This window comes from Rhinopithecus roxellana, chromosome 2 (assembly GCF_007565055.1).
Source record: "Rhinopithecus roxellana isolate Shanxi Qingling chromosome 2, ASM756505v1, whole genome shotgun sequence".
Taxonomy (NCBI): Eukaryota; Metazoa; Chordata; class Mammalia; order Primates; family Cercopithecidae; genus Rhinopithecus; species Rhinopithecus roxellana.
In genome coordinates, this window is record NC_044550.1 from 55,951,841 (window position 1) to 55,977,508 (window position 25,668).

The following is a 25,668-nucleotide window of genomic DNA, read 5'->3' on the forward strand; positions in this document are numbered from 1 at the left end:
AGCCCCAAACCCATCTCCCACTCTCGAACTGTGAGGTTCAAAGAAAGATATCTGCTAAAGACAAGAAAATAAGTGGCTGGGCAGTGCCAGTCACTTGGCAGGGGCGGCGCTGCCTAGCCGTCCTGTTAAAATGGTTATCACCCCAGGAAAACCTACAGAAGTATGTGGTGCTAGGGGAGCAAACCAAGAAGTCAAGTCACATGTCCAAGGTCATAGAATTAGCAGGAGGTGGAGCCACGATGCAGTGTTAGCTTTTGCTGACTCTAAAGTGCATGTTCTTTTTGGGGGCGAGGGGCTCCCTGTCTATCCGAGGCTAAATCAAGGCCTGGAGGGGAGGAGCTAAATAAAGGTTCTAATACAGGCAGATTGTTCATTGCCCGCTTGTTTAGCAAACGTTTATTAAGCTGTAATTCTGTCTCAGAATCTAAATTAAATACAGATACTTAACTGCTGGGTTCCTCAAATTCTGCACAGAGATAATGGCATGGGCTGTTTCATGTTGATTCCCTTACTTGAGCCAGGCCGAGTCTCAGCCTTTCATTTTCTCTCTCTTCCTCTCGCCGTCTCTTCAGAAAGGTTGCTATAACAGAAATGTATGGAATATATAAATTGAAGGCATTTGGCAAAACTTCCCCAGAATATCTTCATGGCTAAAATGGTGAAATGTGAATTAGGAGATGGTGAAGACAGCTCAGGGCAGATTCACCATGTTGAAAGCAGGAGTGCTGATTGATGTTGTCTTGGAGAAAGATCTCTAGAACAGTTTGCTGTCCCACAGAAATATGCAAGCCACAGGAGACAGCATTTCCTAGTATCATGTTAAAAATTTTTTTTAAAGAAACAGGTGAAATTAATTTTTATAGTATATTTTATTTAACCTAATATGTCTAAATACATCCAAAGTATTATTTTGGCATGTAGTCAATACAAAAAACATCCCTAGGATGTTTTACTTTTTTTATTCTAAACCTTTGAAATCTGGTGTGCTTTACATTTACAGCATGTCTCCGTTTGGACGGGGCACATTTCAAGTGTTGAACTATGGTTAGTGGCTGCCAGGCTGGACAGGGCAGCTCTGCAGCCAGGCTGCAGCTTCAGTCTTTGTTCCTAACCTTTTTTTTTTCCCCTATATGATGTGAATAACAACTTAGAAAGAATGCTTTTGTTTTTTTTTTTTTTTAAGGAATAGACTCATTTAAAAGGATCTCAGCAGGTGAGGATACTGACCCAAACCCATGGCATAGAAGTGAAGTGTGAAGTGCTGGGATTCGATTCTGTAACGACCCGAGGCAAGGCCCTGGCCTGCAGCTGGCCTGCAGCACGGCTGAAGATCTGGGCATGGAGGATTTCAGTGATCACCCCGTCATTAGGAGCCAACATAGCTTCTTGAACATTAGCATAATCTTAGCTGTGTTATGAGAAGCACGGGCAGATCCCAGGCAGTACTAACCGGGGATGGTTATGTTCTGGGGACCTTGGTGCGTGTGGTACAGAGAAAGCAATGATCACCTGGCAGAGGACAGCTGGAGTGGTGAGGGGTGTGAATCCTGGCAGCCAACGACTGTTGGAGAAAACTGAGGTAAGAGAAACGTCAAGGCACATTTGCTCAGTGTCTTTGGCTGTGTGAAGGACTGTTCCGTAGAAGGGGTGCAGCCTTTTTTTAGTTGCTCTGGATGGTCAGCCTGAGTTCAAAAGGTAGGGGGCACAAAAGGTCAGATTTGAGGGCAGAGTGAGAGTAAGATTCTAGTAACAGAGCAGCCTAGTCACAGAGTCAGCTGCTTTCTAAAGAAGATGATCATGACAATGGACAATCACACAAGTTTATAGCTTATGGAGTATTTCATCCCATCTCACTTGAGATATGCCACAGCCCTAAGAGGGAGACACTAATATCCTTGTCTAATAAATAAGGAAATGGAATGGCCAAGAGCTTCCCCAGGCTCACTGGAGCTGGGCCTCGCCGCTTCTGGCTTACAGGGCAGGTGCCCCATGACGAGGTTGCCTCTTGGCGATCAGAGATGTGTTAGGAGTGCTGCGTGTGTAAGACACAGGTGGGGTGCAAATCCATAGGAACATTTCACAGTTTGGCTTTTATCCTTGCTGAAGGAGCCCACTCTCTCAAATAGATAGCTTGCCTGGCCAGGCACATGGCTCATGCCTAGAATCCCAGCACTTTGGGAGGCTGAGGCGGGCGGATCACCTGAGGTTGGCAGTTTGAGACCAGCCTGACCAACATGGAGAAACCCTGTCTCTACTAAAAATACAAAATTAGCCAGGCATGGTGGCACATGCCTGTAATCCCACCTACTCAGGAGGCTGAGGCAGGAGAATCGCTTGAACCCGAGAGCCGGAGGTTGCGGTGAGCCAAGATTGCACCATTGCACTCCAGCCTGGGCAACAAGAGCGAAACTCTGTCACCACAAAAAAAAAAAAAAAAAAAAAAAAAAAAAAAAAAAAAAAAAAAGCTTGCCAAAAGGCCAGACCACCCCTTCATTTTCTACCACTTTGTCAGTGGCTGAGAAGTTATCAGAGCAGGGGCGCTTAAGTGTTAAAGTCCTGTAGCCATTTAAATCAAAGTCAGAGTGGTTTTTCCAGAGGTAGGCTGACATGTGCAACTTTGGTGAGTCTTGGCCAGGGGGTTCTAAGGGGCAATCTTACGATAAAAACCAAAGCCTTGAACTCGAAGACAGCTGTGGGAAGGCCTTGCCTGCGTTGAATGGCTGAGGGGAAGAAAAGCGTATATTTGGTACAGAGACAGTCATCGGCCCCTACCATGCCCCTTCATTTTGGGCAGAGCTGGACACCACACAGGCCTCCAGCACGGTCACGCGGGCTGAGTCTGTTGCATTGCGAGGCATGGTTGGATGCCTGTCTGTGTTGAGGCTGAAGTCAGTTCTGGGGGTGTCTTTCAAATTATCCAAGGCCAAAGCTGCAAAGCAGCCAGCTTCATGCCAGGTATAAGAAGTGACAAGCCTGCCCAACTCCCTGGAATCTTGGTTTTGGCCAGGAAAAATATTCCTGAATTTGGGACAGAAAAATAGTTCACTTCATGTTTCTGGCATAGATTGCCAAGATCTCATAGGAGCATTCAGTTTGTCTTCTGACCTTGCTGGAGGAGCCCAACTCTCTCAAAACAGATTGCTTGCCTAAAGGCCAAACTACCCTTCATTTCATTAGAGAGAAAAATGTGATGTGCTTTGCTCTGAGCAGCCTGCAGTTCTGGTTCACAGCAGCCAGGGCTGGGAGTGATATGTCAGTGGTGTTCACAGTCGTCTTGGGTCTTTAGCAATCTTATGACTCTAGAGCATGCAAGAAGTTCATCATGTCGACTTTTCAAGTCTATCTAAAAGAAAAATCCAAAAGATTTTTCTCTCACTCATCTGAGAGTAAGTAGAACTTTAAAATGGTTTGTTTGGCTATTTATGTATTTGCTACTTTATGGTCTTGCCCTTCCTTCTTACAAGCAGGAAGTTTTGAAACTTCCCAGCCTCCTTCCTCTGCAAGGATAACTTGTGAAGCCTACAGAATTAACAGTGATTCAACTTTATGCTACACAAAACGGGGGTAGCTGGGCTGGGTGTTCTCCTGCTTGAAGTAGGAAATGATTTCCTTCCATGTGGTAGGGCAAAAATAGCCAAGTGGAGGCACTAGCACATCTGCTCATATATAGGTTATGCAGATTGTGAGACTAAAGTCACATTCTGCTTCTGTTGGTAAACACACTTTGGCCTAATGTGATTTCATGTGGGGCTGTGGGGCTAATCCATAATGAACACACACCAGGAAGTGGTGAAGTTTCTCCACCAAGCTCAGTGGGGGGTTATTCCAGCTTTTAAATGAAAGACACTTCTGCTTCTGGATCCAGGAGGAATCTCTTTATATCATGGGTCCGCTGTCTTTTTTAGCAGGGATGGAGAATGGGGCAGGACTGTCACAGTAGAAAGGACTAAACCAGGCCCATGATTTGCATGGCTAGGAGCTCTTGAGATCGCAGCCAGTAAAAAAGGTATCAAAGAAACCTAGTGAACATCTCTACCTCAACCACCTCTCATGGTGGATCTAAGCTGCTGCAGCTGTTTTATTTGCTAAGAAGGGTACAAAATAGGTGCAGCGGGGCTGCATCCCAGGTTCCCTGACCATCTCCTGCAAGCCTGACTCACACAACCACTGCCATCTCACTGCCCCTCTGACAGGCGTAGGAGGACACGTGACACCAAGTGTGTGGTCGGTCCCTGACCTTCTGGCTTGGCTGCTCTTAGAGCGAGTGGGAAGGGCAACCCCAGGTTGTCAGTTCCTGACCTCATGCCCTACTCACGGCTACTCGTGATTCCTATGCGAGACACTCTGAATCTTCCTGTTGTGTATGCTAAGCAGAAATGAGGTGTGATGTTTCTCAATGGATAAAACAGCTCTTTTATTGAAGTAATTTATGAAAACATTGCTTTTCAGTGTACTTTGGGAGTAAGATGTTGTCCTCTGAGAGTGCATTGTCTACACGTTTCTATCTCTGTTTTTCAGATGTTCATGTTGTCTCTTAGCCCTCCTGCTTTCTCCCCAAGATCTAATTGTATTTCTTAAATGACAGCATCTCAGGGACTTGATTGGTTATATTTCAGTAAGAATCAATATGTCAGGGAGGAAAATCTTAATTTCGGGAGGCAATGCATCTTAAACCAGCCCTCAGTTACTGTACATGGACCAAGCACGGCCCATCCAGCCGCATCCACTCACTGTGCAGACACACTGCTCCCTCTGTTGTGGATCCCTCATTTCCAGCCCCAAAACACCTCTACTTTCACTTCTTTTCTTAACTGGTCTACATTTATGTAAAGTAATAGCTTTTTTAAGGAGTTAAAATTGAATAAGTAAATATCAAATAAACTGTGAATGTTATTACTGAACAGATTCTATTATTAAGAAGCCCTTGTGTTGATGCCAGCCTTGTTTCATGTTTTCTTTTTTTAATATTTAATTTTTTACTTTTTAATTATTATTTTTTGAGATGGAGTCTCACTCTGTCGCCTAGGCTGGAGTGCAATGGCACAATCTCAGCTCACTGCAACCTCCGCCTCCCAGGCTCAAGTTCTCCTGCCTCAGCCTCCTGAGTAGCTGGGATTAACAGACACCTGCCACCACACCTGGCTACTTTTTTTATTTTTAGTAGGGACAGGGTTTCACCATGTTAGCCAGGTTGGTCTCGAACGCCTGACCTTAAGTGATTTGCCCGCCTCGGCCTTCCAAAGTGCTGGGATTACAGGCGTGAGCCACTGCGCCTGGCCTACTTACGTTTCAATTAATTTTCCTTAGTTGTAAGTTTTAAAAACAATGAAGGTAGTGGAGATACTGATTGTTTTACTTTTAGGATTCAAGAGGAGCTCTACTTTAGGCTTGTTAAGAATAAGGTGGTTGAAGTATCACGTGTGTGGCATATGACTTAGGTATTATTATTTTCTTTTACCATTGTTAAGTTTCCAAAGTGTAATATTCACAAGTTAATGAGGATATTAAAAGTATGTTCATCAATTAATTTATCAGGAACTTGCATATTTCTTTGATTCTAAAATGTACTTTCCCTCCCCCTACATTTCACCATCATCTGTTTTCTTAATGGTGGATCTCAGATGAAGTGGTATATAAAGTTCCTTGTCTAGGCTTTTGTAAGATTCAGGTCTAGGTCATTTGTGTGAGTCTCAATAAGAGGAGAGATCTGGCCAAAGAAAGCTTATTTTCCTGTTTTCAGTCAGGAGGATCTCTCACATTCGTTATTGATCAAAAACTAGGACTGAATCAGAGTTTGACATTTTTTTTTGTGAATCATTATTTTATTAATGATGTTTAAAATTTAGGAGCAAAAAAGGCATTTCCAACAATTCAATTACAGATGCTATTTTATTCAGCTTTTTCTGCCAAACTGAATTGTTCATTCCAAATCCTTGCTTTTAGAGAATAGCTGAGTGTGTAGGAAAAAAAGAGGGACCACTTGAGGTCTATTGTGAGAGAAATAGAAATCAAAGTTCACAACATACAAAGAATTTATTTATGCAATACAGGCCTTTTCTCAAATATTTTTCATAGAATTCCACACAGTAATCTACTAGAAAAGTAGAATTATACAACACCAAATAACATTGTTTCTTAGTACAAATTGCTAATCAAAAGGAAGGTGGACATAGTTGAATAACAAATAGTAAAACAGGTGTTGCTGAATACAGCACGTGGTAGCCTCTACTTGCAAACCCGGGGAGGGAAGAGGGTGCCCCAACAATGGCTCTGCCTCATTGTCCGGGCACAGGCAAACCGCAGTAGTGAGCTTTGGTACTTGCATTTACTTTAAAAGAAAAATGTTGTGAGCTCAAGAGCATTTCCATAGTTTCATTTTGTTGTGCTATGAAGATGACAGATCAGGAAAAAAATGGTAACTATTTCACACTTGCTATAAATTAGATTCCTTGTGCTAACCACACAATAAAATGCCTCCCCCAAACCATACTTTTCTAGGTCTAAAACATGCTTGAAGAATAACAGTGACAGAATTAACTGAGATGTTTTAAATTACATTTACCATAATTTAAACATTACTATTTAAATCCCAGAAATATTAGTGCTGAAGAAGCACAGTTTGGAAAAATACAGGACCCAAATTACAGCATCAAATTTTTCTATTCCAACATTATAACCCACTTCCCCACTGTGAAAATCCTATTTCTCAAGCTTGTAGATGCATGGGAAATGTTCTTCATAATATTATAGCTGGAATAAGTGGTTTACTTGCTCCACTGTACGTTTCCATAATTGGTGAAAATAGACTTCTCATTATGACTAAAAATATAGATTTTTTAAAACTACAGAACCCAGCAGCCAGTTTTCTGCTTTGCTAATCCCCCCAAAAAAGTCGAGCAAAGACTACAAAAATAGCAATTATTAATAACTTTAAAAAATATTTTGCTTCTTTGAGCAAATTTAAGTTACATTCAGATGTGGTAGAAGAGAATGATGCTCCAGATACTTCTGCTCATCCTAGGGGCAGAGTGAATGCACAGCTGTCACCATCAGTAGCGGGTTTGGTATTCATGATGCCACCGGTTAAAGTCGTTGTAAAATAGCACAATGCTTCCTGAAGCCATGCCAGAAATGATGCACCTAGGAGAAGCACAGAGAGAAGGACTTTTAGAAACCTGTGTGTCCTAGAGATGTTACTAAAAACTGCTCTCCCCAAATCCACAAAGTAAATATAAAAGATAGCAGTGAAGGCTCCAATTTGTGAGAACTAAGGTGTGTATTTCATGACTAAACTGTAGCCCTGGGTAAGCTCAGAGTACTGCCTCTGACACTCCACAAGGATCCAAGCCACAGCTTGCTTTTTCATTGAAAGGGTAAGGACACCTGGTGTGTGCCAGATAAGTCACTAAAACCTGAACAGATTTGGTAATTTCTAAAGGGGAACTGGGCTGGCAAGACCCATCCTTTACATAAGCAACAGAATCAAAAGAAGGAACCACAATCTCAAAGTAACTGCTGGTGGAAGCAGCAGCACACACTCAAGTGACAAGAGACACCACCTCTGACAGGTGCAGAATCAATGAGTAAAAAAGGAGTGTTGACCATAATTTAAGATGATCTCCCCTCTGTGGAGAAGGAGTCTATGTCCATCATGCTCTGGGTGAGGACCTAGTCCTCATTAACACAGTGACTCACTGAATTCACTGAAGGTAAGAACTTCTGCAAGCTTCTTTGGTCTCCTGTCCCCAAAGAGGTGGTGCAGGGAAAGAGATGGAGAAGATAGGTGAACATAAACTGGGCATAGCCCATTATCTTAGACTTTTCTCTGTCTAGTTTGGTTAGGACCAGCCCTTAGAAGCCATATTCAGTATGCTTCCTAGTACCTCGTATCAAAATTAGGAACTAAAATGTGTCACTACAAAAAAAAAAAAATCAACACAAAAGAAGACAGTAAGGAGGAAATGAGAGACAAAACTCTAAGGCAGAAAGAAAAATAGCAAAGTGGCAAAAGTCAGTCTTTTACTTATCAGTCATTAAAGAGATTACATTCTCCAGCCCAAAGGAAGCAACTGGTAGCATGGATTAAAAAACATGATCCCACTATATGTTGTCTACAGGAGACCCACTTGAGATCTAAAGACGAACAGCTTGAAAGTGAAAGGATGGAAAAGATATTCCATGTAAGTACTAACAGAGAGCTGAGGTGGCTTATACTAATATCAGACAAAATAGTCTTTCAGTCAAAAACTGTTACAAGAGACAAAGAAGGACACTATATTGAGAAAAAGGTAAATTCACAGAAATATAACAATTATATATGCATTTATCATCAGACCCCCAAGATATACAAAGCAAACATTAACAGAATTGAAGGGAGAAATGGTTCTACAGTAATAGTTTTAGACTTCAGTACCCCACTTTAAATAATGGGTGGAACAACCAGGTGGAAGATAAGGAAATAGGAGACTTGAATAATACGATAAGCCAATTGAACCTGACACACCTATATATAGAACACCCACCCAACAACAATAGCATATATATTTTTCTCAAGTGCACAATGGAATTGTCTCCAAGATAAACCATATGTCAGGCCACAAGTGTTAATGACTTAGTAAAGATTAAAATCACAAAGTAGCTTTTCTGATCATAATAGAATGAAACTAGACACCAATAACTGACGGTAAACTAGAAAATTTGCAAATATGTGGAAAATAAACAAATGATGGGTCAATGAAAACATAAGAGACATCAGAAAATACTGAGACAAAAGGAAATATAACATGCCAAAACTTACAAAATGCAGCAAAAGCAATGCTAAGATGCAAATGTTTAGCTGTAAACACATACATTTAAAAATATCTCAATTCAATAAACTAACTTTATGTCTTAAGGAACTAGAAAACAGACTAAACCCAAGGCTAGGCAGAAGGAAGAAAATATTAAAGAGATAAATAAAACAGAAAATAGTAAAGTGATAGAAAAAACTCCCAAAAATTGGTTCTTTGAAAAGATCAACAAACTTGACAAACCTCTAGCTAGACTAAGATGACTTGGCTGGGCATGGTGGCTCATGCCTGTAATCCCAGCACTTTGGGAGGCCAAGGCGGGTGGATCACTTGGGGTCAGGAGTTTGAGACCAGCCTGGCTAACCTGGTGAAACCCCATCTCTACTAAAAATACAAAAATTAGCTGGGTGTGGTGGTGGGCACCTGTAATCCTAGCTACTCAGGAGGCTGAGGCAGGAGGATCACTTGAACCTGCGAGACAGAGGTTGCAGTGAGCCGAGATTGTGCCACTGCACTCCAGCCTGGGTGACAGAGCGAGACTCCATCTCAACAACAACAAAAAGACTTGAATTACTAAAATCAGAAATAAAAGTTTGGACAGTACTGGTTTGGCAGAAACAACGAATTAAGAGAGACTATTAGAAACAACTGTATACCACCAAATAGGGCAACCTACATGGAATAGACTCCTGAAAACAGTAAACCAAAACTGAATGAGGAAGAAATAGAAATGATTAGACTTATGACGAGTGAAGAGACTGAATCAGTAATTAAAAACCTCCCAATAAGAAAAGTCCTAGACCAGATGGCTTCACTGATGAATTCTACCAAACATTTAAAGAAGTATTAACACTAAGCCTTCTCAATTTCTTCCAAAAAATTAGAGAATCCAGAACACTTCTTAAGTGATTCAGTGAGGCCAGTATTACACCAACACCAGAACCAGTTGAAGACATTACAACAAAAGAACATACAGACCAGGATACAAAATACTGGCAAACTGAATTTACTAGCATAGTAGTAGGAATAGACACCATGACCAAGTGAGATTCATTCCGGGAATGCCAGGATGACTCACCATGCAAAAGTCAACCAACATAACATACTACATTAACAGAATGAACAACAACAAAATAAGCCCACATGATCATCTCAACTGATGCTGGAAAATTCGATGTGACAAAATTCATCCTTTTATTATGAAAGCAATAAACTAGGAGTAGAAGGAAACTATCTCAGATGATAAACAGCATGTATGAATAACCCACAGCTAACACCACACTCGACGAAAAAAAGTTTTTCCCCTATGATTGGGAACAAGGCAACGATGCCCACTTTCACCACTCTTATCCAACACAATACTGAAAGTCCTAGACAGAGCAATTACACAAGAAAAAAGTATCCACATTGGAAAGGAGGAGTGAAACTGTCTCTGTTTACAGATGACATGATCTTATATGTAGGAAATCCTAAAGAAAGATTCCACACCAAAACAAAACAAAAACTTAGAGCTCAGTAAATTTGCAGGATATACAACACGAAAATCGGTTGCATTTTTATACACTGACAATGAGCACTCCAAAAGGAAAATCAAGAATTGCAGTGAGCCGAGATCGTGCCGTTGCACTCCAGCCTGGGCGACAGAGCGAGACAGAAACCCTGAACAGCCAAAACAATCTGAGAAAGAAGAAATATGTTAGCAGTTGCACATTTTCTGATTTGAAAACTTACTGCTACAATGCGACAGTAACCAAAACATTGTCATACTGATATAGACAGACCAACAGAAGAGAAAGTTGAGAAATAATCCCTCACACATGTGCTAAAATAGGGTGCCAAGACCTTTCAATGGAGAAAGCACCTTCTTTTCAACAAATGATGCTGGGAAAATCGGATGTCCACATGCAAAACAAAGTGGACCTTTACCTACCATTATGTTAAAAAACTAACTCAAAATGGATCAAAAACCTAAATATAAATTAAAACTATAAAACTTTTAGATGAAAACATATGGGAAAACCTTCATGACCTTGGATTTTGCAGTGGTTTCTTGGATATGATACCAAAATGAAAGACACAAGATAACAAAACAAAAAACTCATAACAAAAAATAGGACTTCATAAAAAGTAAAATCAGGGCTGGGTATGGTGGCTTATGGCTATAATCCCAGCACTTTGGGTGACTGAGGCATCAGGATGGTTTGAGCCCAGGAGGAGTTCAAGACCAGCCTGGGCAACACAGTGAGACCCCGTCTCAACAGAGAAAAGCCGGGCATGGCAGCACATGCCTGTAGTACCAGCTACCATGTAGCTGAGGCAGGAGAATCATTTGAGCCTAGGAGATTGAGGCTTCAGTGAGCTGTGATTGCACCACTGCACTCCAGCCCGGGCAAAAGAGTGAGACCCTGTCACAAAAAAAAAAAAAAAAAAAAAAAAAAAAAAAAAATTGAGCGTCTGAGGACACTATGAAGAGTGAAAAGACAACATCACTGGCCGCTAGGAAAAGCAAAACCACAATGAGACCACGCCTGGTGGGACAACTGCTGAAAACAGAGCAGGTGCTGATAAGGATGTGGAGAAACTGGAACCCATGTAAAATGGCACAGCCGCTGTGGAAAACACTTCAAAGTTTCCTCAAAACGTCAAACATGGAACTGCCATATAACCCAGCAGTTCCACTCCTGGGCATACACCCAAAAAGACTGTAAAAAGGGACTTGAATAGATATTTGTAGATAATGTTCATAGCAGCATTACTCACAATAGCCAGAAGGTAGAAACAACCCAAGTGTCCATCATCAACCGGTGAATGATAAACAGAATGCAGAATATTCACACAATATTCTGATACGTGCTACAACATGCAAGAACGTTGAAAGCGTTATCCTAAGTGAAATAAGCCAGGCACAACACAACAAATATTGTATGATTCCACTTACAGAAGGTGCTTAGAAGAGGCAAATTCACAGAGACAGAAAGCAGAATGCAGATGAGCTGGCAGGGAGAGAGAGTCATTAACAGGCAGAGCTTCTGTTTATGATGAAAAAGGGTCTGGAATTGGATGATGGTGATGGTGGCACAACACTGTAAATGTACATAATGCACTAAATTATATATCAAAAAGTTTAGATAGAAAATATTACATGTTGCCACAATTTTTTTTTAAAGGAACAAAAATGAGTGACTCTGTGTTAAGAGGAAATAAGGTGCCAGATAAAGATGATCCCACCAAATTCTACCACTCGAGAGCTTCTAGGAAATAAGCCCTATCTTTCAGGGGACTCTTCATATGCAGAGATAAAGGCATTTTACATTAAACATGTTTGCAGCTCTTTCAATTTTATTTACTAAAAAAGATACTTCAGGCTGGCAAGATGGCCGAATAGGAACAGCTCTGGTCTGCAGCTCCCAGAGAGATCGACGCAGAAGGTGGGTGATTTCTGCATTTCCAACTGAGGTACCTGGTTCACCTCACTGGGACTGGTTGGACAGTGGGTGCATCCCACAGAGGGTGAGCTGAAGCAGGGTTGGGGGTTGCCTAAGCCAGGAAGCGCAAGAGGTCGGGGAATTCCCTCCCCCAGCCAAGGGAGGCTGTAAAGGACTGTGCCCTGAGGAATGGTGCACTCTGGCCCAGATACTGTCCTTTTCCCATGGTCTTCACAACCTGCAGACCAGGAGATTCCCTTGGGTGCCTACAGCACCAGGGCCCTGGGTTTCAAGCACAAAACTGGCCGTTTGCACAGACACCAAGCTAGCTGCAGGAGTTTTTTTTTTTTTTTTTTTTTTTTTCCCCCCACACCCCAGTGGTGCTTGAAATGCCAGCGAGACAGAACCGTTTACTCCCCTGGAAAGGGCTGAAGCCAGGGAGCCAAGTGGTCTGGCTCGGCGGGTCCCACCCACATGGAGCCCAGCAAGCTAAGATCCACTGGCTTCAAATTCTCACTGCCAGCACAGCAGTCTAAAGTTGACCTGGGAGGCTCAAGCTTCGTGAGGGGAGGGGCGTCCGCCATTGCTGAGGCTTGAGCAGGTGGTTTTACCCTCACAGTGTAAACAAAGCCTCTAGGAAGTTCAAATTGTGTGGAGCCTACAACAGCTCAGCAAGGCCACTGTGGCCAAACTGGCTCTCTAGATTCTTCCTCTCTGGGCAGGGCATCTCTGGAAAAAAAAGGCAGCGCCCTAGTTAGGGGCTTATAGATAAACCCCCATCTCCCTGTGACAGAGCACCTTGGGGAAGGGGCGGCTGTGGTTGCAGCTTCAGCAGACTTAAATGTCCCTGCCTGACAGCTCTGAAGACAGCAGTGGATCTCCCAGCACAGTGTTTGAGCTCTGCTAAGGGTCGTACTGCCTCCTCAAGTGGGTCCTCGACCCCTGTGTCTCCTGACTGGGAGATACCTCCCAGTAGGGGCCAAAAGACACCTCATACAGGAGACCTCTGGCAGAGGCCCCTCTGAGATGAAGCTTCCAGAGGAAGGAACAGACAGCAATCTTTGCTGTTCTGCAGCCTCCACTGGTGATACCGAGGTAAACAGGATCTGGAGTGGACCTCTAGCAAACTGCAGCAGACCTGCAGCTGAGAGGCCTGTTAGAAGGAAAACTAACAAACAGGAATAGCATCAACATCAACAAAAAGGATATCCAGACACAGAAATCCCATCCAAAGGTCACCAACATCAAAGACCAAAGATAGATAAATCCACGAAAATGGGGAGAAACCAGTGCAAAAAGGCTGAAAATTGCAAAAACCAGAATGCCTCTTCTCTTCCAAAGGATTACAACTCTGCCAGCAAGGGAACAAAACTGGACAGAGAATGAGTTTGACAAATTAACAGAAGTAGGCTTCAGAAGGTGAGTAATAGCAAACTCCTCTGAGCTAAAGGAGCACATTCTAACCCAATGCAAGGAAGCTAAGAACCTTGAAAAAAGGTTAGATGAATTGCTAACTAGAATAACCAGTTGAGAGAAGAACATAAATGACCCGATGGAGCTGAAAAACACAGCACGAGAACTTCGTGAAGCATACACAAGTATCAGTAGCTGAATTGATCAAGCAGAAGAAAGGATATCAGAGACTGAAGATCAACTTAATGAAATAGAGAAGACAAGATTAGAGAAAAAAGAATGAAAAGGAATGAATAAAGCCTCCAAGAAATATGGGACTATGTGAAAAGACCAAACCTACGTTTGATTGGTGTACCTGAAGGTGACAGGGAGAATGGAACCAAGCTGGAAAACACTCCTCAGGATATTATCCAGGAGAACTTCCCCAGCCTAGCAAGACAGACCAATATTCAATACAATTTCCTGTATTCAGGAAATACAGAGAATGCCATAAAGATACTCCTCGAGAAGAGCAACCCGAAGACACATAATCATCAGATTCACCAAGGTTGAACTGAAGGAAAAAACATTAAAGGCAGCCAGAAAGAAAGGTCAGGTTACCCACAAAGTGAAGCCCATGAGACTAGCAGCGGATCTCTCAGCAGAAACCCTACAAGCCAGAAGAGAGTGGGGGCCAATATTCAACATTCTCAAAGAAAATAATTTTCAACCCAGAATTTCATATCCAGCCAAACTAAGCTTCATAAGCAAAGGAGAAATAAAATCCTTTACACATAGAAAATGTTGAGAGATTCTGTCACCACCAGGCCTGCCTTACAAGAGCTCCTGAAGGAAGCATTACACATGGAATGGAACAACCAGTACCAGCCACTGTGAAAACATACCAAATTGTAAAGACCATCGACACTATGAAGGAAACTGCATCAAGTAATGAGCAAAATAACCAGCTAACATCATAATGACAGTATTAAACTCACACATAACAATATTAACTTTAAATGTAAATGGGCTAAATGCCCCAATTAAAAGACACAGACTGGGCCGGGCGTGGTAGCTCAAGCCTGTAATCCCAGCACTTTGGGAGGCCGAGACGGGCGGATCACGAGGTCAGGAGTTCGAGACCATCCTGGCTAACACGGTGAAACCCCCGTCTCTACTAAAAAATACAAAAAAAAAAAAACTAGCCGGGCGAGGTGGCTGGTGCCTGTAGTCCCAGCTACTCGGGAGGCTGAGGCAGGAGAATGGCGTAAACCCGGGAGGCGGAGCTTGCCGTGAGCTGAGATCTGGCCACTGCACTCCAGCCTGGGCGACAGAGCGAGACTCCGTCTCAAAAAAAAAAAAAAGACACAGACTGGCAAATTGGATAGAGTCAAGACCCATCAGTGTGCTGTATTCAGGAGACCCATCTAATGCAGAGACACACACAGGCTCAAAATAAAGGGGTGGAGGAAGATTTACCAAGCAAATGGAAAGCAAAAAAAAAAAAAAAAAAAAAAGCAGGGTTGCAATCCTAGTCTCTGATAAAACAGACTTTAAACCAACAAAGATAAAGAGAGACAAAGAAGGTCATTACATAATGGTACAGGGATCAACACAATAAGAAGACCTAACTATCCTAAATATATATGCACCCAATACAGGAGCACCCAGATTCACAAAGCAAGTTCTTAGAGACCTACAAAGAGACTTAGACTCCCACACAATAATAGTGGGAGACTTTAACACCCCACTGTCAATGTTAGATCAATGAGACAGAAAATTAACAAGGATATTCAGGACTTGGACTCAGCTCTGGAAAAAGCAGACCTAATAGACATCTAAAGAAATCTTCACTTCAAATAATCAGAATATTCATTCTTCTCAGCACCACATTGCACTTATTCTAAAATTGGCCACATAATTGGAAGTAAAACACTTCTCAGCAAATGCAAAAGAATGGAAATCATAACCAACAGTCTCTCAGATCAACCACAGTGCAATCAAATTAGAACTCAGGATTAAGAAACTCACTCAAAACCACAACAACTACATGGAAACTGAACAATCTGCTCCTGAATGACTACTGGGTAAATACTGAAATGAAGGCAGAAATAAAGATGTTACTTGAAACCAATGAGAACAAAGACACAACATACCAGAATCTCTGGGACACATTTAAAAGTGTTTAGAGGGAAATTTATAGTACTAAATGCCCACAAAAGAAAGCAGGAAAGAACTAAAATCAACATTCTAACATCACAATTAAAAGAACTACAGAAGCAAGAGCAAACAAATTCAAAAGCTAGCAGAAGACAAATAACTAAGAGCAGAACTGAAGGAGACAGAGACACAAAAAACCCTTCAAATCAGTGAATCCAGGAGCTGGTTTTTTTTGAAAAGATCAATAAAATAGACCACTAGCTAGACTAATACAGAAGAAAAGAGAAAAGAATCAAATAGACACAATAAAAAATGATAAAGGGGGTATCACCACTGATCCCACAGAAATACAAACTACCATCAGAGAATACTATAAACACCTCTACGCAAATAAACTAGAAAATCTAGAAGAAATGGATAAATTCTTGGACACGTACACCCTCCCAAGTCTAAACCAGGAAGAAGTCAAATCCCTGAATAGACCTGTAACAAGTTCTGAAATTAATAGCCTACCCACCAAAAAGAGTCCAGGACCAGACAGATTCACAGCCAGTTTCTACCAGAGATACAAAAAGGAGCTGGTACCATTCCTTCTGAAACTATTCCGAACAATAGAAAAAGAGGGAATCCTCCCCAACTCATTTTATGAGGCCAGCATCATCCTGATACCAAAACCTGGCAGAGACACAAGAAAGAAAGAAAATTTCAGGCCAGTATGCCTGATGAACATCAGTATGAAAATCCTCAATAAAATACGGGCAAACCGAATCCAGCAGCACATCTAAAAGCTTATCCACCATGATCAAGTAGGCTTCATCCCTGGGATGCAAGGCTGGTTCAACATACACAAATCAGTAAACATAATCCATCACGTAAACAGAATCAGTGACAAAAATCACATGATTATCTCAATAGATGCCAAGAAGGCCTTTGACAAAATTCAACAGCGCTTCATCCTAAAAACTCTCAATAAACTAGGTACTGATAGAATGTATCTCAAAATAATAAGAGCTATTTATGACAAACCCACAGCCAATATCGTACTGAATGGGCAAAAGCTGGAAGCATTCCCTTTGAAAACCGGCACAAGACAAGGATGCCCTCTCTCACCACTCCTAGTCAACATAGTATTGGAAGTTCTGGGAGGGCAATCAGGAAAGAGAAAGAAAGGGTATTCAACTAGGATAAGAGGAAGTCAAACTGTCTCTGTTTGCAGATGACATGACTGTATATTTAGAAAACCCTATTGTCTCAGCCCAAAATCTCCTTAAGCTGAAAAGTAACTTCAGCAAAGTCTCAGGATACAAAATCAATGTGCAGAAATCACAGGCATTCCTATACACCAATAACAAACAGAGAGCCGAATCATGAGTGAACTCCCATTCACAACTGCTTCAAAGAGAATAAAATACCTAGGAATCCAACTTACAAGGGATGTGAAGGATCTCTTGAAGGAGAACTACAAACCACTGCTCAAGGAAATAAGAGGACACAAATAAATGGAAGAACATTCCATGCTCATAGATAGGAAGAATCAATATTGTGAAAATGGTCATACTGCCCAAAGTAATTTATAGATTCAATGCTGTCTCCATCAAGCTACCATTGACTTTCTTCACAGAATTAGAAAAAACTACTTTAAATTCCATATGGAACCAAAAAAGAGCCTGCATAGCCAAGACAATTCTAAGCAAAAAGAACAAAGCTGGAGGCATCACACTACCTGACTTCAAACTACACTACAAGGCTACAGTAACCAAAACAGCATGGTCCTAGTCCTAATACAGAGATACAGACCAATGGAACAGAACAGAGGCCTCAGAAATAACACCACACATCTACAGCCATCTGATCTTTGACAAACCTAACACAAACAAGGAATAGGGAAAGGATTCCCTAATTAGTAAATGGTGTTGGGAAAACTGGCTAGCCATACGCAGAAAACTGAAACTGGACCCCTTCCTTACACCTTATACAAAAATTAAGATGAATTAAAGACTTAAATGTAACACCTAAAACCATAAAAACCCTAGAAGGAAACCTAGGCAATACCATTCAGGACATAGGCGTGGGCAAAGATTTCATGACTAAAACACCAAAAGCAATGGCAACAAAAGCCAAAATTGACAAATGGGATCTAATCAAGGAGCTTCTGCACAGCAAAAGAAACTATCATCAGAGTGAACAGGCAGCCTACAGAATGGGAGAAAATTTTTGCAATCTATCCATCTTACAAAGGGCTAATATCCAGAATCTATAAAGAACTTAAAACAAATTTACAAGAAAAAAAAAACCCATCAAAAAGTGGGCAAAGGATATGAACATATGCTTCTCAAAAGAAGACATTTACGCAGCCAACAAACATGAAAAAAAGCTCTTCATCACTGGTCATTAGAGAAATGCAAATCAAAACCACAATGAGATACCATCTCACACCCATTAGAATGGTGATAATTAAAGTCAGGAAACAACAGATGCTGGAGAGGATGTGGAGAAACAGGAATGCTTTTACATTGTTGGTGGGAGTGTAAATTAGTTCAACCATTGTAGAAGACAGTGTGGCGACTCCTCAAGGATCTAGAACCAGAGATACCATTTGACCCACAATCTCATTACTGGTTATATACCCAAATGATTATAAATCATTCTAGCATAAAGAGACATGCACACGTATGTTTATTGCAGCACTATTCACAATAGTAAAGACTTGGAACCAACCCAAATGCCCATCAATGATAGACTGGATAAAGAAAATATGGCACATATACACCAGGGAATACTATACAGCCATACCAAAGAATGAGTTCATGTCCTTTGCAGGGACATGGATGAAGCTGGAAACCGTCACTCTCAGCAAACTAACACAGGAACAGGAAAGCAAATACCTTATCTTCTCACTCATAAGTGGGAGTTGAACAAAGAGAATACATGGACACAGAGAGGGTAACATCACACACTGGGGCCTGTTGGGGAGAGTGGGGGCCTAGGGGAGGGACAGCATTAGGAGAAATACCTAATGTAGATGATGGGTTGATGGGTGCAGCAAACCACCATGGCACGTGTATACCTATGTAACAAACCACGTTCTGCACATGTACCCCAGAACTTAAGGTATAATTTAAAAGAGATACTTCAAAGAAATATAAAAAGCTTTGCATCACTGTAATCAGAACCTTTGCTACTTAAATTCTGGCTATTCCTTGAGAACTCAGCCTTTGTCTAAGAGTGGCAATGTCATCAGAAAGAAAATCAAACTTTTTAAAAAAGTGTTCTTGGTTTGATTGTACAGGTGACCCCCACAACTCAACTCCACCAGCCCATTTAAATAAATTCCCTCTGCAGGTTTTACTATACATTTTTGAAAATGTTATTTTTTGTAGAGACGGGGTCTTACAATGTTTCCCAGGCTGGTTTTGAACTCCTGGACTCAAGCGATTCTCCTGCCTCAGCCTCCCAGAGTGCTGGGATTACATGCAAGAGCCAACACGACCAGTCCCCTCTGCAGTTTTGGAAACTCCTATTTGTAGCCCATGATTCCAGTGTTACCTCTGGTCATAAGACAGTGCCATGGCCCGGATTCCAGCGTCACATCCTGGATAGGCAAAGAGCTGCTTGAGGTCCGACACCTGCCGGACCACGACCACTCCGCTGTCCCCTCCTGTGAGCAGGTACTGTCCATCTCGGCTCAGCTGGATGGCCTGTGAGACAGCAATATTCAGTAGAAATGAGGTTCTAGGAAACTTTCAGCTCCCACCCTGTGTTTGAGTCACTCTCACACTAGCTACTGTAGTACAGGGAGAAGAGAGAGAGATCTCAGGAGTTTTTAGAAAATCATGAGTTGTAGAAGATCTGCCATTTTTCAAAAACCAAATGGACAAAGTTTGGCAATGGTTGAGATTATTTTTGGCTTTGCTTTTTTAAAGACTAAGTAGCAAACTCTTCCAGTTCTACAAATGCTACTAGAATGGTGGTGTGTGTTGTGGACTGGGACCAGTGCTCTTAACGAGAAGCCCTGGCATCTCTTCATTTGCACTGCGGACATGCTAATAAGCCTGTTAGTCCCAAGACTTGGCAGATGGTGCCGCCTGACCTCACATCCCCTCTAATCCCCTGCTGGGTGCGACTCCAGGGCAGCCAGCAACCTTGGCACCTTCCCTGAGCCTGTTGGATTTTGACAGCAGTTGGGAAGAAGACTTGGTAGAGAGCTACAACTTCCAGGATGATTAAATCCCAGTTCAGCATTTTCTTGCTCCAGGGCTGACAGTGCTCCAGCCTGTGGTTTAGTCAGCTCTAGGCTGTGCTCCTCTGTCCTTTCCTACTAGCACTGAACAGACAGTACAGGCTCAGAATTTGCTCTTTGATCCTGTAAAATGGGCATCCACAAATGAAAGCCTGCGGGCCAAATGCAGCCCACTGCCTGTTTCGTATAACTGTTTGTTTTAACATGTTTCAGTGCTTGAATTTTTCATGACACATGAATATTTATATGAATTCCAAATCTGAACCCCCATAAACAGGTTTTTTGTTTGTATGTTTTTGAGGCAGGGTCTTGCTCTGTCACCCAGGCTGGAGGGCAGGGATACAATCTTGGCTCACTACAAGCTCCACCTCTCAGGTTCAAGTGATTCTCACACCTCAACCTCCTGAGCAGTTGGGATTACAGGTGCCCACCACAACACCCAGCTAATTTTTGTATTTTTAGTAGAGACGGGGTTTCACCATGTTGGTCAGGCTGGTCTCAAACTCCTGACCTCAAGTGCTCCACCACCCCTCCTCGGCCTCCCAAAGTGCTGGGATTACAGACAAGAACCACCACACCTGGCCTTCCATAAATAAAGTTTTCCTGGAACATCGCAACACCCATTTGTTTATGACTACTTTCACAGGTAGTTGCAACAGAGAATGTAGAATCCTCAAAGCCTAAAATATTTACTTTCTGTCCATTTATAGGAAAAGTGTGGCAAATCCTAACTATCCCTCCCTACTCCAAAAGCCAATCCCATTAGCCCTTCCTCTCCTCCTGCCTGGTACCTCCAAGCCTTGTTTTCTTAGCTTATTAAGATACAAATTTCCTTTCTTTAGCGGATGGCATCGGAGTTTTAAAGCCACTACAAACACCTGTAATCGCATGTCCACCTGGGTGCAGGGGAATACAGATTGTGCTGGCAAGCCAGAAAGAAAAAAACCTAATTTCTGATACATTCGCACTGTTCTACATTCAGTTCTAGTATAGCTGCCTTAAGTCTTCACTCTTTGATGTATTTTTAAAAAAATCATAGAAAGGGAAAGACTTTCTTATCCATTTAATTCACATTCACCCAAATGCCAACTTTTAGTAGTCTCTTAAATACAGCTTATTCTCAAGAACACAAAAACACATCTAGGAAATAAAAACCCAAATGTGGAAGACAGTTGCATATTCTCTAAGTCTCGTTAACTAAACACAGATATTAAGATATTTTCAAGATGAGCAAAAATCAATATCCTTTCCCCCATTCATTTCACAAATGGCAATCTCTAGGGGTGTCCGGGAACTGCAATGAAGACTAGAACAAACAACTATTTGCTACACATATAAAATTCAGCTGATTGAAAATCGAGTCACCTTATGGTTGTGGTTCACTTGAATTTTATACTTGAAGCTTTTTACTGGATAAGTGTTATACCAAAACAAATTAAAACCATTAATCTTTACTTCTTTGTTCTAGTAAAGAATCTCTAATCCTGCTTCCATATGAAATTAAGTAAAACCTGGGCTTTAGGGACTATACAGTCATCAGCATTCAAAACATTTTAATGAACCAGATGCCTCCCAAGGTGAAAAAAGATTTCGCTGCCCTCTTTCATGAGAGGCCAAATTCCTCTTGGCAGCAAGAGCCAGGATAACATTTAGCAAGCAGCACCTGATCTTCCACTCAAATACTGACAGGCTGCCTCCATATCCAGGTTGGAGTGTTACTAGAGGGAAACCTCTGGAAATGTGCCCAGAGACACGTTAATCTCATCCCCTGAAATCCTGAGTGCTGTGGACAGCGCTGTGGCTGCACCGGTTTTAAGGAGGTAGTAGCAGGCCACAGCAGTCTGCTGGGGATGACCACATCCTAAAACACAGCCTCAGGAAGGGAAAACAAATGCGTTCCCCTGGGTGAATGGTGGTTCTCCCGTGTTTAGGATAAAATAACTTTGCTGCTCTGTACAGGCTGCCTCCTTAAATATCAGCTGTTCATAAAGACATCTCAACACTGTCTAGTTGATGGACTATGATATGCTGCTAACCAAAATGCCACAGAGCAATCTGGCATCTAAAATAAAAATAGGTGGGAAGCCTTGATTAGTGCAGAGCTTCCCCAGGCTGCCGGCCTGCAGAGTTCTTGGTATTTCACAGAAACATAATTTCTGGTCTGAGCTGATGACTAATTTGTTTCCATGGTGTCCATTCCTTATATGGGCTCAGATTGAGGATGGAGCTGGAGATTCTGCTCTGTAGTACCTTGGATTCCCAGCCTGTGGCTGCCTTCCTTGCCTCCCGAGGTAGTGAGCGGTGAAAGTATCAGTCTCTGGAGCTGCGGGCAGGTACTGCTCATTTTAGGCAAGCTCGCTTTAGTCACACAGCTGCCACTTGCAAGCTAGCATGATAAAGTGCAGGAGTGCTGGGAAAAGGCAATGGATTGTTTAAGCCTAAACTCCAGCGGGAAATATTACGGAGGGAAAAAGCGATGGCTACAGGGCAGAGAGGAGAAGCATGTGTGCACGAATGGTCTGCAGAAAGCCTCCCACTGCTGCCTTAAGGAACTTCCCAGAGCCCCTGGTACCAACTGAAATGCCACAGAAATTGCTTCAGTCAGCTGCGGATCTCAAATTATTTTACAGATTTATTAGCGTAGCTGACAATATAATCGCAACTCAAAGTGACAGATTATCCACATTATTATTGTAAAGAAAAGAGGAAAAGAAAATCCTCTGATGTGTAGTTGGTTTAAATGCAGCATTATGGGAAGGTAGGGAAAAATAAAAGCGAGTTCGAGTGTGTCTGTGTGCGTGCCTCGTGGTGGAGGCTGGCAGAATGCAATGGAGAGACCACAGAGAACGGTGGAGACACAAGAAGGAAGCCATCCACCGAATCAAGAAATGAATCCCAGGAGACACAGCAGCAAGGGTCCTTCATTTCCTCATGTAATCTATATGTAGGAGCTTTGTTCCCTGACACCAGTATTTACTTAGGAGAAGGGGGTGATCAGAGCAGATCTGGGAAAGTGGGAGAATTTATGTCATCTAAGCTGCCTAGGTCAGGAATAGCAATGAGTGAAATATCCAGAGCTAGCCCAAAGCCAGGGTAGAAGCCCCTGTGACCCTACTCCTGCCTCTAACATGTCCTGGGTCCCCTCATTGTATACAGCTCACATGCCCCGCCCTCCAGCCTGATTCTGGAAAATGAGGACCACCCCAGCTTTCTTTTACTTTAACCTTCACCAAGGAGTTTGGAGGTAAGAAACAAAGGACCTTGACAAACTAGCCTTTGAAAAGAACAGTTCTTACTCTTTTTCTCAACGTCTAATATTTGTGGAGTCCTATCCTGGAGAGGAAGCAAGAGCCCGGAAGGTCCACTGGTGGTGCCATTTCCGGTAGACCCAATGGGAAAAAAATGCCTGCCTAATTCATAATTTGAAGCCCAACTTCCTTAACGTGTTTTGGACTTATTCATGAAGAAGTTATATCTGAAATTAATAATCCTAAATAGTCATAATCCGTACTGGTCCCACCACCAAGCTATTCAGATGTAAAGAGACTCCAGTTTTAAGTGTCATCTAATGTACTATTTCAGCTTTCATACTCAGAAAACAATGTGCAGTGCGTTTTCTAGAAAAAAAAAAATGAGCAGTGCCACTGAAAGCCACCCAGGATGATTCAGAAGCCCCTAAGGAAACCTCTTCTATTGAAGGACCAGCCTCAGCTGTGCCGCGTGTATGTGTACTTGGTTTAAATGCAGCCAGCATTATGGGAAGATGGGGAACAATAAAAGCGAGTGTAGTGTGTCTGTGTGCCTGCCTCATGGTGGAGGCTGGCAGCTGGCCTCGTCCACCGCTGTGGTGTGCGAAGTGTGTGAGCCTTTTCTGAGTGCTACCTAAAGATTTTTTGTGGGTGTGGAAAAGAGGCCCTCGGCAACCCAAAAATAGAGGTTTCTTTCACGAACCCTTTCCCTCCCCACTTGACACGAGTTGAGGTAAAAGTCGTGAATGCTGAAGAGTCCCCAGGGCACTCACTCTTATGTTATCTTCTGTTTCCATCGTGGCCTGGAGTTTTCCATTCACACTGAATGTACAGAAGAGGCCGTTTTCATAGAATATGACACAATGACCCTCTCTCGAAGCCTGAATGAGTTTTGGTTTCAGGCAGTTTTCAGGACCCTCCAAGGTCCTCAACAAGTCTCCATTCATGGAATGTATGAGACATGGTCCTTCTGAGAAACAAAAGGCAAAATTATTTAATGAAAACAGACAAATACAATCTGAATCTTGAGCACAGATCAAACAGGATTATAGAACCACACTATAGATGTAGAAAGCCTTTGAAAAACTTCCATCTTACGTGCAAGTTATTTTGCAAAGTCTCTTCATGTTTGCCAGATCTCACCTTCCACTCAGGAGAGGAGAGAAGCCAAATCATGTAAGTCCAAGTTCACTTTCCTCAAGAGACAGGAAGTTAAGTCTCTGAAATTCATTATGCTAAGAGGCAATACAAACTGGAGGAACTGGGAAACAGGATAAGCTTCCATTTCTAGCATAGCTTCAAGGAGGCTGGGATGCAAACAAACAAGGGATGTGGGCAGCCACACTAAGACCTCTCCTTGCAGGATACCTTGCAGGAGCCCTGACAGCCACGGCAGTGTGGGCCTGTGCAGGGACAGTCAGCTCGAGCAGCCTCTGAGGGCCTTAGCCTTCTTCTCTACAACTGCTCACTACTTTTTTACACTGAAAGGGGGTCCCTGGTAGTTCTTCTCAACCTCCAAAACATTCACACAGGAACCCTTCGGCCACTCTCCTTGGCAACGGAGTGAGTCCACCTCCCTGCTGCCTCCACAGCAAGCAGCAGCATCCACCACTCCCAACACCTGGGTGGACCACCAGGTCAAGATGCCAGAGGAGGACAGGCAGCTGCTGGGAGCCCACACACAGCCAAGCTTTTTGTTTCTATTGAGTATCTGCTACATGCAAAGCAAAGAAGGAATAAGGAACAAAGATTGCTTGTGCGATGAGCAAGTTCCAAGAGATATCTCAGTCAGATAACGGGGGTCATTGGGGTATGTGCCCTGCTACTCTTCTGGCTAAATTACTCATGACCACATGGAATCATTGCCTTTTCCCCACAATAACTACTGAAAGCTTGCCCTTTTGAAAATAAGGCTTTTAGCTCTTTCTTGACCACTCAGGTAGTTTATAAATTTTTAAAATATCCACAGGCAGTCTTTCCTTTACACAGTTCCAGCATGCATGAATTTCAGTTATCACTCCTTAAATAACACCAGCCCTCCAATAACATAGTTCAAATTTAGGTTGTCACAGTAATTGCATAAAATATGCACTTTTGTGGCTAGCTCTTCAGTCCACAAATCACTATATAAATAACAGATGTGCATCATCATCATCAGTGACCAATCACATCACTCCTTTCAAAATATGTCGATGACTGCTCACTGCATATCTGTTATTCAGGTCACACACAGACAGCAAACTGTGCAGCTGTGTTGCTTTTTTGTCTCCCAGTGATAAAGCCATATAATATTTCACAAAAATGGATAATCAAAAAAAGGGTATTGGCCAACAAAGATGAAACTGCAGTAAAGAATGGAAAATGATAAAGCTGAAGGTACAATTTGAATTGAATATAAATGGGGTTATAGAAGA

The 25,668-nt window shown here is 42.3% G+C and overlaps 1 protein-coding gene across 4 annotated transcripts in view; it reads right to left on the reverse strand.

Annotated features, from left to right (window-relative positions):
• Positions 1 to 5,806: 5,806 nt before the first annotated feature.
• LRBA (LPS responsive beige-like anchor protein) overlaps positions 5,807 to 25,668 on the reverse strand; it is a 779,214-nt gene continuing 759,352 nt past the window's right edge. For 2 of the 4 annotated variants that reach the window (XM_030916318.1, XM_010372523.2), the window contains exons 55-57: positions 24,028 to 24,224; positions 19,313 to 19,464; positions 5,807 to 7,140 (exon numbers count right to left, since the gene is read on the reverse strand). In XM_030916318.1, coding sequence (XP_030772178.1) covers positions 7,050 to 7,140; positions 19,313 to 19,464; positions 24,028 to 24,224 — 440 coding nt within the window. In that variant the 3' untranslated portion in view covers positions 5,807 to 7,049. The remainder of the gene's footprint in view (positions 7,141 to 19,312; positions 19,465 to 24,027; positions 24,225 to 25,668) is intronic. The other 2 variants (XM_030916327.1, XM_010372521.2) reach the window with 1 other exon arrangement.